Source organism: Camelus ferus, chromosome 32 (assembly GCF_009834535.1).
Source record: "Camelus ferus isolate YT-003-E chromosome 32, BCGSAC_Cfer_1.0, whole genome shotgun sequence".
In the NCBI taxonomy this organism is placed as follows: Eukaryota; Metazoa; Chordata; class Mammalia; order Artiodactyla; family Camelidae; genus Camelus; species Camelus ferus.
The window spans coordinates 3133951-3148747 of record NC_045727.1 but is presented as its reverse complement, the minus strand read 5'-3'; the positions used below and the strand labels follow the sequence as shown (position 1 = coordinate 3148747).

Here is a 14797-nt window from a genome sequence, read left to right as displayed (position 1 = left end):
GCAGTGTATAAATCCTATATGGATCCTAATGAAAACAAAGCTGCTAAAAAAAATAGAAAATAAGAAAGAGAAAAAAAGACAAGGAAATCTGAACTCTGATTGGGATATTTCCCAATATTAAGGAATTATTAAAATTTTCAAATGTGGTATGTTGTTTTTCAAAAGCTTTTATTTTTTTAGAGATACAGTCTGAAATGTTTATAGATGAAATAATATGAAGCCTAAGATTTGCTTCAAAATAATCCAGTTGGGGCTGGGGGTCTAGACAAAACAAGAGTGGCCATGACTGCTATAGCTGAGGGACACACGAGAGTTTATCGAACTGTTTTCTCTACCTTTGTATATGGTTAAATTTTTCCATTACAAAAAGGTTTTTAAAAAATTCTAGCATCCTTGAATAATGGTTTGTTAAGTAGCTCAGTATCTTCTCAGGTTACAGATCATTCTTCACACAAAACTCTTCCTGCCTCGGTTCTTGTTATCTAAGAATCTTGTTATCTAAGAATCTATAGTTGTCATTTGACTCATCTAGAAACACATAACAATATATATACCCTCATGATTCAATATTTGTGGATAAAATGATGAATGCCTTAGCACTAAATTTAAATTTTTCTCTATGTGCAAACTAACTTTAAACCTGAAAAAGTATTTTGCCTTTATTTCATTAAAGATTATATTTTGATTTATATCACTTAACCTATCATATAAAAAAATCAAATTCCACACTCAGATATAAACACAAAGAGCTCTGTCACCACAGCTGGCAGGTGCTCAGGAAACTAAGCATTATCAGATATATTGAGTTTCAAACTTGAACTTGCGTCTTTTGTGGCTTTTCCACCAATTCTTTGTTATAATCTGGAGATTAACAATGACAGAAGAACATTGATTCTTTACTTTCTTCTCACTTTAAGACTAATGATAACATAGACCATGTTTATGAAGATGTTTATCAACAAGATTACAGATCTAAATATGTGGGCCAAAAAGAATGGGCTTACCTGTTGCCTATATAGTGACAGTTTGCCTTCAATTGGCTCATTTCTCATCATTTTCTTTTCAATCAGCTGATTGATCTGTTTGTTTATTTCATTTATCTAAAACAGTATAAAGGTTAAAAAGGTTAAAACTCTCCCTATGATCACATAAACTAAGGGACATCTGGCCAAACAAAGCTTTGAACTTACAGTTGTTATCATCAGTGTTCTGATGGGAGGAACAGTTCCATTAATGTTATGAGCGAGTTGTTATGATTACTTTTAGAAACAATTTGTATTTCATAGTTCATGATACATATTGACACAATTTGATTACTTACATGGATTTAACCATCCATGTCTAAGTTATCCTAAAGTATTCTACATGAAATATTTATACATTGTTATCAAAAGGATGATTTCTAAAAATCTTAAGTTATCCCTTCACCTAGGCTGTGACTTTCAAGTAACTGTAAGTTACCACTTACAGCAAATCTTGACTAACATTCCCAGGGACTTAGTACAAGGAATTCACAAACCCAGCTGAGAGTTGACATAAACATCTGAAAATCCTTCCTGTTCTAATGAATCATCTATGGTTCTATGATAGCTGTCCTTTATCCTACTCGTTAATCTAAACTGTTTCCAAATGTAATAAAATAAAACTGAATAAAGCCAGTAGAAGCATACAGTCCTTCAATTAAAAAAAAATTAACTGGCTTTCAGTATATCTATTCTTTGAAAAGACTAAAATTATCCTGTTAATCCTATGACATTAAATTTGAGCCAAATCTGACTTGGACATCGAATTTCTATATGTAAATTAAAAGAATAAAATGGTCAGAACTATGTATTGAATTGCAGTGACTATTGAGCACATTAAAGGATTGCAATCAAAACTTTTCAGTTAATTTTCATGATATTTAATTATTATTTTAAAAATGTACATTTGATTAGTGTTTTATTTCTGGAGAACAAAGATGAAATATGCTATCAGGTTTCAATGAGCAGTACAAGAAAGTTTAGTAATTTCAAGCAGGCATAAAAAGCTAATAAAAAACATTAGCTTTAAATATAAAATTGCTATAATATTATTCTTGGAAATAAAAATGAATGATACTTAAAATATTAAAAAACTGCCATCTAAATGATTATGAGTATATATAAAACCATGAGTCAATCATACGCATTAATTTATACATCCAAGTTACTTAAGTTTCCTAATCAGTTGACTAGGTTTTCGTAACAGCATGTGGATTAAGTAACAGCATTACATGCTATAATTTCTCATAAAGAACAACTCATAAGAGTTGTCAACTCTTAGCACAGGTTAACTTAAGAGTCAAAGTAGCACACTACAGAGAGCAGTTCACATAATTTTCACAAGACTGGGGATGAGATTAAACTTGGGAGCTATAAAAAGAAGATGATTGTTACTTACTTTAGATTCAAGTTCAAGAAGATCAGAATGGCCCATAGCAGGCTCTGAAACCACTTTTTGTAAAAAATGCAATTCTTTTTTCTTGTTCTCTAATTCTTTAGGAAATTTTTCAGTTACCATATATGAATTAAACTTTATCTCCTCCTCTAGCCTCTTCATTAAGCCTGTAAAAATAAAATAAATGAATGTTCAGCCCAAGAGAGCTGGTACAGTGATGCTTTGTAGAGTTTAAAATATAAGACCTGGATAGTAGGGCATATCCATCAAAAGCATTCTGTATAATATCTATATAGAACAGTAAAAGATTGGCCATTGAAATTTTTGATGTTAATTAGAATGATAATGAAGGACAATTTACATAGAAGAATAAATTACAGAAAAAGTAATATCATGATCATTCCAAATTACCACTTAATTCTTTTATACTCCACAATATGAAAAAATAACATTTGCAGAGCCAAATATATCATCAGGTCCTGTTTTGTCTTCTAAGTATTTAAGGAATCCATGAACCAAATTAAAACACAAATGAAATCTAACCCAGGTTCTTTCCTCTAGAAGCAGTCATTTATCCTTTTCCTTTCACAGTACTTATGATGTAATTTATATTTTCAATATTCATAAATGGTAAAACATTATAATCTTCAGCTTTAAACCAATGAAGACATTACTAAAGGTATAAGTTAAAATTTGAAAAAGAGTAATTACCTATACTCATAAACATTTTCAGTTTTCCACGTTTGGTAGCTTTGATTTTGTAAAGTATTAATATACAGTTAAGTGGCAACTTAAATTACATTTTTAAGATTTAATAGTTTTCTTATTCTGGCAGAGTGCACAAATACACATACACACAGATTTTCAGTGAATAATAGTTTTGTTATAAATTCCCAGCCTCAAGAGATTTAAAAGGTTTATTTCAGATCTTTCCATTACACATTTACAAATTCTGGCTCGACTTTTTAAAACAGTGGATTTCCGGTTTAAGTAACCTACGTACGTAGATTGCATAATAAATCTGGCCTAAAGCCTTAACATTATTTTTAGTTCTGCTGTGCACATAATATATACACATATATTAATGTGTAAAAATTTATTAATGGCAAATTCATGAGTTTTCCATTCACCTCTATAATCACCCCCTCTCCACAGCCCATTTTAGGAGCTGGGGAAAGGAGGGAAGAGAAAGTGTTTAATGAATCACACTTATAATTAGGTAGTCATTCCTATACGGTTTCTGATTAAACCTGCAGCCTGGCTTCTCTGGCTATTAGATGACTAGTTTTTCCATCTTCAAGTTCTTAAACATATCATATGTAATCAGAGACACAAGGAATCAAGGTCTCAAATGTTTTTCAAGATTTAAAATTCTTAAATATTACTTTCCCTGTTTAAAAATAATCCATAGTAACAAAGCAGATTAATGGTTGCCTGGGGAAGAACAGAGAGGCAAAGAGGGGCAGGAGTGAGATATTACAAAGGGGCACAAGGAAATGTTTGGGGGTGGTGGATATATTTGTTATCTTGATTGAGGCTGATGGTTTCACCAGCGAATACATATATCAAAACTTAAGTGTATACTTTAAATATGTGCAATGTAGTCTACGTCCATTTTACCTCAGTAAAGCTGTTAGAAAACATAAAGTTACCAACACATTTTAAATTCTTCTCTTAAAATTTTTAACATATACCTTAAAAAGCAGATATATGTTTCTATGTAGTTTTTAACAAGTTATCTTTCAAAATCCTGGTGAAATTAAATATAAGGTCACTAAGATTTCAGCAAACTTTCTGATTAAAAACCCTTGGCGGGGATAAATTGGGCGTTTGGGATTTGCAGATAGTAGCTACTGTATATAAAATAGATAAACAACAAGGTCCTACCACACAGCACAGGGAACTACATTCAATATCTTGTAGTAACCTCTAATGAGAAAGAATATATATGTGTGTATGAGTGTGTATGTGTGTATAACTGATTCGCTAAGCTGTACACCAGAGATGAATGCAACATTGCATACTGACTATACTTCAGTTAAAAAAAACTCTCTAAAAAAAAAAAAACTCACTGATCCTACTACAACAGAATGAATAGCTTGTTTTACATAATAAATCTCACAAATATGTAGAGTATAAAGGTAAATTAACTTCAGTGAATGTTTTATAATATGGTTGTTACTGTAAAAAAATACAAATTATACTGTTACACTAAAACTTTTATGTTATTTAAGCAAATAGAAACTTTTTGTAAGTCATTTTTTGTTACTAAAAAATTTAGATGGATCCTGTTAAACTAAATGAATCAACTGAACATCAGCTTAATTTATTCTTTTCCTAGGCTGCTGAATATAATGCTTAAGGCTCTGCTTCCCAGAAAGATGTGAACAAAGCAAGAACTCCTTAACTTCCTACTCCCCACTTCCTGTCCACCCACAAAAAACACATACTGCACACATATCTTATTTTAATATTTTCAGCCATTTTTATTCTTACTTGACTCCCCTCCCACCTGTGGAAAGGGTCATTTTCTTCCTATCTAGGATTTAAGTCTTTACTCCCACCTCCTAACTATTTAACAGGTTATTTACTGAATGCTGGCTGTGTGTAATCTAGTGTGCTAAAGCATGGAAATAGAAGAACAATTATGACTTGGGGACTAGCCTGGAGTTTAGTTGAGTCAGAGTCAGATATGCCAACAATGAACATATTGCAGTAATTGCTGTAGAACATTCAATGCAACACATGGAATACAAGGGAGGACACAGGAAAGGCTGTTACCAATTTTCCCTTTTTCCTCCTGAATCTTCAAATCTTCATTTGTCTGACTCTTTCCTCCAGCCTATAAACACCACTACACGACTGTCCTCCCTCAATTTTCAATCATTTGCACACACCCTCTCTTGCCTTCTTTTCAAACACAAGCAGTCAGAAGAAGCTTGCCCTTTTATCTCCACTTCTTTCTCTGTCATTCGCTCAGCTCACTATTATTTGTGTTCTTTCAGGTCACTGTGCATTGGCATGGAATGGCTTCCACTCCTTTACCTCTCCAGCTTTAACCCAACTCAACTGCCACACCTCCAGGAAGCCATTTGACTCTTCGTTAGGGTCTGGTGCTCTTTGCCTCTTTGTTCTCACTGAACCCTGTGCTGAGCTCCATCGGTGTTTTTGTCACACTGCACTGTAACTGCCCAGTGCTTGTTATTTCCCCAGTAGATTCTGAGCACTTGAATAGAAATATCTTTGCTTTCTATTCCCAGCACTTAGCACAGTACCTGATGTGTAGCAGGTGTTCAATAAATATTGAATTAATGGACTACTGGTTTGAGCCAATTATTTCTATTACTATTAACAATGCAACTGATTTTATTGTTTAGCGGCATCCACTAACATATTACTTATATTAATATTTTAAACCAACATTTCAAGAGATGCCCCAAGCAGAGCAAGTTTATTTGTCCATTTTATTACTAAATAGTTTGTATTTCCTGACCCAAACAATTCTATTTAGGTTAGACAGCCAAAGCAAAATAAAGTCTAACAACTCAAAAAGTGAAGTACTATTAGTACTGTAAATATCTCTTGATATTCTGTTTAGTTATCAGAATTAAAACATAATCGCAAAAAATATTTAACCTAATAAAATTAAGGATAACAAATATTGTAGAAACACATGTTCAGGCTAACATTTTAAATTGTATTAAACTGTATGGATCAATTGATTATTTTTCTGCACACCAAATCTTTCAGATTTGTATACATTATCTTCATTCTCAAAAATTAAGTGGTAAGTTCTAAAAATCACTTAGCAAGGATGGACCTATGTAAACAAATTGCTTATTGATATTAATTTTTAAATAGCTACAATTTAATTAATTTACTTTGAAGACGTCTTAATTTTTTACAGTAAAGATATGAAGGGACATCAAATCCAAAGAACACATACTGAGAAGATATATTATATATTATGCTAAGGAGAAAAAAAGCATTAAAATTTTTGTCTTGAAAATTAACATTCTCCTAAAAAGCGAAAACTTAGTGAATAAATAATCAAATGACACCAACAACTAAATGCACACCAACTTCCAGGTATTGCCTGGATCTGAATCTATGACTGAGAGGAGTGAGAGATTCTATGGAAAGCCATTGATTAACATGTATTTAACCATATACGTTGCAGGGAATAATATACTGGTTTCTTAGATATCAATTAAATATACCATGTTTCCTTGATTTTAAGGTGCCATCAATTATAAGACACCATCAACTAAATTACAACTACCATGTTAAATGTATATATAAAGTGTAAAATATACTTCCTGTTGCAAAAACAATTAAAATTGGAAAGACTATGTGTCTAGAATCAAGGAAATACTGTATTATCTCTTTTAACAGCTTTATTGAGATATAATTTACCATATAGTCATAAAATTCATCCATTTAAACTGTACAATTCAATGGTTTTTTTAGTATATTCACAGAATCATATAACGATCACCACAATCAATTTTAGATCATTTTTATCAACTTCAAAAGAAGCCTCTATACCAACTAGCAGTCACTTCCTCCCCCTAAACACTCACCCACCAACACAACTGTCCTCCCCTACAATCCCCTAACTAGTTTGATTTTTATCTCTATGGATTTGCTTATTCTGAAAATTTCATACAAACGGGATCATATAATATATGGTCTTTTTGACTAGTTTCTTTCACTTAAGATGTTTTGGCAATTCATCCATATTACAGCATGTATCAATACTTCATTCCTTCTATTAGTGAATAATATTCCACTGTTTACTCATTCAACAGTTTAAGGATACTGGGGTTGTTTCTACTTTTTGGCTACTGTGAGCAGTGCTGCTATGAACATTTATGTACAAGTTTTTGTGTAGACATATGTTTTCAATTCTCTTGGGCAGATATCTAGGAATGAAATTGCTGGATCATATGGTAACTACATTTTTAACTTTTTTTGAGGAACTGCCAAACTGTTTTCCAAAGTGGTTGCATCATTTTATATTCCCACCAGCAGTGTATGCAGGTTCCAATTTCTCCACATCCTTGTCAACACTTTTTATTGATTGTCTTCTTTATTACAGTCATTCTATGTATTATATCTTAGAGTATAATATTTCACAGAATACTAGAAAAAGATAAATTTACCCTCTAACAGCTGCATATTTACACTGGAATATGTCTTCAACACCAGTGAGAGCTTTGTACTGCACTTCCAGTTTGCAAGATCTCCCTTCTGATGAGCGAAAAAAACACTTAAAAACTGACTAGGGTGGGTTTGGTGGTATAATCTGAGATATTAGAACAACTTATTCTCTATGTAAAGCTAATATGACAACAAAGACAGGGATACCCATGTCACTGGCAGAACCCAAAATATGAGAAAACACTCAGTTTTAAGGGTCCAGGAATTTATTCTTTTTTTTTATAGGCCTGGCATGAAAACCAATAATGCTATTTTTTCCATCCATCTTTCACATAACATCCTTTCTAAGTATCTTACATATTCACACACCAGAGAGCCTTCCTCCATGGTGGTTTTCATTACCTTCACCTACCCTGACAAAACACTGAAAGGGAATTAAGAAACCCCAGGTGAACATTTAAGGGTATCTTCATCAGGGCTGTCATTTACTAGTTATGAAAAATGATGCCCCAAAATGCTGAGCTATCACTTGATGACAATTAATTCCCAATAGTTGATTGCTTTAAGGAAGACGATCAATTTAAACTAATATTCTCACTGATACAATCACCTATATCACATTACACGATCACCTGTATCATATGACAATTTCTACTTACTTTCAGGCTTCGCATCTGCTGCTGCATGGCGCATACTTTTCAGCTGGTTTTGTATTCTTTGTAGTCTCTGCACTGCATGAAATAGCTTTAAAATACAATTTAAAAACTCTATTACTTGCTTGAAACCTATCACTCACAAAGACAAGCAATGAAAATTACAAGTTCCACATAATTCTTGTGATATAAAAGGAACAAATAATAAGAACCAAGGAAATTATTATGCTAAACCAAAAATTTAACTGGTTCTCTCAATATCTTTTCATGTAACACTTAAAAAAAAAGCTTTTAGAAATTTTTCTTTAGTTATTTGTTGAATTAGGTGATCAAAGAAAAATACTTGTTAAAGAAATACATGCACCAGGCTTTTCTTGTTAAAACACAGTTTTCTCAATTCTAAGGAATGCTAGCATTCTCTGAAATCACGTCTCAGAATCAGAAGCTGATGCTAAGTAACCATTCAGGGCGTGGGCAAGGCAGCTCACTGCTGCAGTGTAACTATTCTGATGCCAAGTCAAGTTCCAAAAGAGTCAAACACCTAAACTACCCGTTTCGTAGGAACTGGAGCTGATTTGATATGTATTTTTAATGTACAAGTCTACTCAGTTTTAAGATAGATTTTTAATAAAATAAAAGAAGTACTTCCTGGACAAATTATTTTTTCTTGAAGGCAAAGTATAAAAACATGGACTGTGTGTGATTTTGTGTCTTTTCACAAAAGAATAAAGAATACTGTGATCAGTGGAATAAAATGAACGCTCTCATAGCCCCAGAATCTCAGGATACCCTTTAGAGATTCTAGAAGCTTTATTCACAGTTAATCTTACTGCTTAACATTACAATGAATATTCTGCAATGTTGCAACAACATGAATTAAGCGTAGACCAAAAGATAGTGTATAGATACATACAGAGGATACAGAACCCCAAATGTGGTATTGTTTCTGCTGTTGGTGGCACAAAATACCTTAAAAGAGTATTCTATCATGTTAACAAAGGGAAACAGGAGCTTCCAGCATTTGAATGATCATGAGAATATAAACTTTTATGTGGATACCTGATTCTTTTGTTCCTGTTTCTGTTGGGCAAGAAATTCTTCTCTCTCTTTCTCAACTCGAAGTTGTCTTGCTATTTTAAGCATCCGTTGATGATTCTGAACTGTCTCCACCTACAGTATGGGAATAAGTAGTATATGTTACTGTCAGGTTTAAGACAGACATTAGGAGGTCACATAACGCAGACATCCACTTATCATTTCCTTTTGGTAAATAGTATTCCCGAGAGATGACATGAAAGTTCCAGACTCCAGGTCCTTAAAAGTTCTGGGCTACTGCCCAGGGAGATTCCCTTCCCATCAATGTTATTTGAGTCCATCCTTAGATGTACACTCACGCCTTGCTTAATCTTTATTTGCATTCCTAAATCTTTGCAAGTCCTTAGGACTTGGGGCCAAAGTCTTACAGTGCTAGCTCTTGCCTTACCCTTTTCTTCAAACGTTCAACTCTCTTAATGAGCTGATCCTTTTCTTCCTCCATCGCACTGATATCCTAAAAAACAGTCAAGAAGACATTATAAGGAAAAGTATTCTTCATCTGTAGAATTCAAGTGAGGTTTTTATATGATTATGCATCTTCCATTTTCTTCACTTACAACTAGAGCCGTAAGCAACCAAGATCCCCTTTTAGATAAAGGGCATTTCTGTCCCCCAACCAGAGTTCTTTATTTGGCATCTTGGTGTTCATCTAGAAAAGCAACTAAAACAGGTTATAAAGTAGCAAGGTAAAGCTACCAACTGGCACATTTGTATTCTGATTTCAAATATGGGCACGTGATTTTCCAAAAATTTTCTACAATGGAAAGTGTGCAGGTCTAAAAACATGAACAACAGCTGCTGACATCCCATCTGCTCTATTAAATATCAAACTATATATTCTGCCAATTTTCCATCAAAATTGTTTTTAAGACTATGGTGTTTTCAGGACATAAATTTGTGTCTGGCTTTTGTCAATTAACCAAATTCCTTTCTACAAATAAAGACTTCAAACAAACCACCTTCCTTTTAATCAGCTCCACAATATTTCCAGTAAAAACAAAAAAAAAAGTCCTTACCAAGCCCCAAAACCTAATAAGCTAAGTCTCACAGCAATACTAAAATGAAAAATATACATGGTAGTCAGTATTGATACAGTTTGCGGAAATAGACACTGTTACTCCCTACTGGTGGCATTGTATTGAAGAACAATATCAAGTCTTAAAATAAATGTGCATACTTTCTGGCCCAGTAACTTCACCTCTGGGACACTGTAAGGATTGTCTTAGGTGCTATTTATATCTAAAAATTGGAAATGACCCAATTGTTTGAAGATTATTAAGTAAATTATGTCACAACACAATGAAAGTCACTAAAAATTATGCAGAAAAATGATGACTGACATGATAAAAAGTCATGATATGACATTACTTGAAAGAAGCAGACTATAACATTTATTTATAATACAATACCAAGAAAAAGGTTTAAATGTATTCACTAAAATACAAGTAGTAGTTATTGCTAGAGCATGGAGTTATGAATGAACTATTTTCTACTTTTAGCTTAATCATATTTCCTTACAAAGAATATGTTTAAAATAATTTGGTAATAATTAACAAAATTAAAATTACAGAATCTTGGTTATTTTATCATTTGAGTTCATTCACATGACATAATAGAGGAATAGGAGATGAACATCTATCTCTTATTCCATACTTTTTTATAAGTATCTACTTGTGGGTCTTTCTCTTGCATTAGATGTGCGTTCATCTTTCATATCTAGTATATTCAACAAACTCTTACTGAGAACCTACCATATGCAGGGCACTGTGATAGGCACTAGGGATATAGTGGTGAACAAGATACACAGACATGGTCCTTGCCCTCATAGGGTCTGAATATAGTTGGGAAAACAGACATTAAAATAATCATAAGTGTAATCAATGTTATAAAACAAAAAGAATTGGGGGAACTAATCTATCTGAAGAATCTGGGAAGGCCTCCCTGAGGAAGCAACTAACATTAGAAGTCCTGATTAAATGAGAAGATAAAGTTTTTATTTCTAAAAGTACAAAATCTATGAAAGTGAGAATTAGCAAGTGTTCAGAGAAAGAACTTATATGCCTGGTGAGAATATAAAGATATTTTTGGAGAACATTAAGTAACATGCATCAAAAGTCCTAAAAGTTCTCATATGCTTTAATAAGAATTCCACTTCTAGAAATTTATTCTAAGGAAACAATCACAGATATCCCAAAGTAAATTTATGTAGAAGATAATCAGAGCATTATCTATAACAGAAAGAAATGAAAACAAAACACTAAAAATGGTTAAACTATCTGTACCATGGAGTATTATTTAGTCATTAAAAATCATATTGTAGAAAGATAACCATGGGAATATATTCACAATGTAATGATTAAAAAATAATAAGATACAAATAATTATGGATACAGCGTGATCCCAAATACACACACATATACACACACAAAACCTGAAAGGATATAGTACAACAAAGTGCTAACAATTGGATCTTTTCCTTCTTTGTTCTTTTCTCTATTTTCTATAACATATATCCAATGTATATATGTTAGATAAAGACCCAAAATTAAATTACTTTTAATCCATGGTAATGGTCTACATAGTGCATAAGAATCCATTATGAATTCAGCCTGGCCTCATTAATTTCTTCAGTAAAGAACCAGCAAACGCCCTACAAGAGAAAATCTGCCATTTGCTATCACTAGTTTCCATATAGTCTTAAGACTCATACTGAATTAACTAAAAATAAAATTGCTAAATCTAATATTATTCAAATCCAGAAAAATTATGATGCTTTTTTTCCTTTACCCTTCGTATTTCTGCTGTAGAAAATCCAGATGCCTTGAGCTGTTCACATTCTTTATGCAAAGTTTTAAAGGCTTCCATCAACTCTTCATACTAAAAGAACAAGTTGAAAAAATGATAAACTAATGACTAGATTCAGTAGGCTTTTCTTTTTTCTATTTTTTATTTTTATTATTTTTAGTAGGCTTCTCTTAATAAAGTTATCTATTAACCTACAGTGATTACTTAAATCATTATAGAATAGCATTAAAATACATCCTTAAACATTTATATAGGACACAAAAAAGTAGGTGTATATTATCCAGTCACTAAAGACTTCTCTGGTTACTTTCCTAACTCACATTCTGTACTCTAGCCATGTTGGTATTCTTTCAATCCCTGGAATAGTCCATACTCTCACCTTCGATTTCCACACCCTATTCCTCTGAGAATACCTGTGACCCCCTCACCCCCAGCCTGGGTATCTCTTATTCATCCTCCAGGTCTAAGCATAGACCTCACTATCCTCAAAGAGCCTTCTCTAGCCCTGTATCTATCCTATATCAGAGTATCATGATATCAGAGTAAATACCGTATAAAATTGTAATTGCTAGTTACTGGTCTGCCTCCCTCCTTTAGACAGTGAGAGCCAGGAGGACAAAGATCATATTACTCATGTAGACTTCTGTATCCCTGGGGCCTAGAATAGTGCATAACTGATAAAAGTTTTCAATAAAAAATAGCTGAATGAATGAAAAAAATCTCAACTCTTATCCAAAATTTTTTTAAATAGTATTTTTGGTGGATAATGACAGGAAATTAATAACATTTTTTCTTCACTGATAATATCCTGCAAATCTGTAAATCAATGATTCTAAAACTCTTCATTCAGAAAGACAATGTGCATTTTTAATCAGGCTCTCTGCTAAATGACTGGCTAACTGTGTAAGTCATTTTATATACACAACTCAAAAGATGCTTCAAGAACAAATATGTCTTTATTATTATTAATTTTCCATTAATAATTAGCTGGGCATATTTAGTAAAAACTATTAATAAACTTCCTCCAGAGGCATTAGTTTTTATCCAATTTATTGACGGGGGATGGCAGGGAAGAGAAAATACTTCATGTTTTCACTTCTCTACTTCTCACATAATGTAAAGTCTTCAAAGTAAGGGCTGTGGTGGTCTCATTCTGCTGTACTTTTCTCATGGCTTCTAATGTAAAGTTTGACATAATTATTTGCATAAAACTTTCAACCCTAGAAATGTCTTAAGAGATCAATACTGACTCTTTTGAGTGACCACCATGGCTACGCAAAATAACATAATATATGGATGAAAATTCAACATTCAGTTGATCATTTTGTTTCAATGCAAAATTTTGGGCACATACCATATAGAAGCAACCCTACAAAACCCTGGAGAAAAACAAAGATGGATAAAACATGATACCTGTCTTCATAGACCTCACAATCCATTGGGGAGAGAGACTGACAAACTGTTCACAACATACGGGCACAAATAAGTCCATGTACCCACTATGGAACAAAAACACAAAGTGCTAAACAGAGGTTTTTTTTTTCCTTCCAAACCAAAGTCCTTTCAAATCTTAAGCCTGAATCCTCTCCTTCCATAATCTTTGATGGGCAATGCTTTGAAATCCCAGGACCAGGAGTGAGCCCAGCCAGAATCCTGAGCAGTCAAGAGCTTTAAGACCTTAAGGCCAGAACCCAGTATCACCCCAAAACTCGGGTGAGGAAAGAGCACTGAAATTTCAAATTCCTGGTCCTTTCTCTACCTTCTGCCTGCTTGAGACCTTCTTTTGAGAGCACAAGCCTGGCTTCTTTGCCTACACACAATCTTTAAAGGTGCTCACATGTCCCAATTTAACTGGGGTAGTGTCAGTTCACATCTTTTGCTCTGGTGTAACTTTTTTTTTTTAAATTTTATTTTATTGAGTTATAGTCAGTTTACAATGTTGTGTCTGGTGTAATTATTTTGATAGTCCTTTTTCTCTCTGATTTGGATGACAAATTGTAATAGTCACTAACTGATCAACAAAGTGCTCTGCAGTTCCAAGTCCAGGATCCTATCTACCCACATTTCTTAAATAATAAATTAAATTTTAAAATCCTAATTTTAGGGTTTTTTGCTAACCACATACTTTAATCATCAAAATGGTATTTGTGTACAGTCAATATTTTCATACATGATTACAGTTGAACGTTAGCTGATAACTTATTTTACCTTGGTGCCCCAGGTAATACAGATAGCAAATAAACTTAAGAGAGATCAACATATATTTCAACATGTACACCTTGCAACCCACTACAGATAGCTTAAAAATACCATTTATATATTATATACCTGTTTATTGGTATCAGCCACAGTTTCATCCTGAAGAAACTCACTTGGTACCTCAAGTTTTATTAAAAAACGAGCTAAATATGCTCTTTTCTTCAGTTCATTAGTCCTCTGAAGAAGCCAGTGGAGCACTGGATAAATTACAGGTTTACTTCCAATCACCAGGCCCTGACGAAAGGTACTCCTATAAAAAGAAAATAAACACACAGAGGCTTGTAAGTAAACCTTGAAAAGAGATTAACAATTGCTCAAAATCCAATTTACAATTTCCTGATGACTTTCCATGACTTTTTAAAAAAATAAAACCAAGGCTATTCTAAAGTCAGTCTGCACATTAA

The 14797-nt window shown here is 33.0% G+C and overlaps 1 protein-coding gene across 11 annotated transcripts in view; it reads right to left on the bottom strand.

Moving 5' to 3' along the window:
- The window catches only part of IFT81 (intraflagellar transport 81), a 158286-nt gene that overhangs the window by 49558 nt on the left and 93931 nt on the right, over positions 1-14797 (bottom strand). For all 11 annotated transcript variants that reach the window (XR_004316785.1, XM_032472222.1, XM_032472215.1 and 8 more), the window contains 7 exons: positions 14463-14643; positions 12117-12206; positions 9718-9783; positions 9294-9404; positions 8241-8325; positions 2422-2585; positions 1005-1100 (listed from right to left, as the gene is read on the bottom strand). Coding sequence is in view for 10 of the 11 variants with exons in the window: in XM_032472222.1 (XP_032328113.1) it covers positions 1005-1100; positions 2422-2585; positions 8241-8325; positions 9294-9404; positions 9718-9783; positions 12117-12206; positions 14463-14643 (793 nt within the window). In the remaining variant the exon portion in view is untranslated. The remainder of the gene's footprint in view (positions 1-1004; positions 1101-2421; positions 2586-8240; positions 8326-9293; positions 9405-9717; positions 9784-12116; positions 12207-14462; positions 14644-14797) is intronic.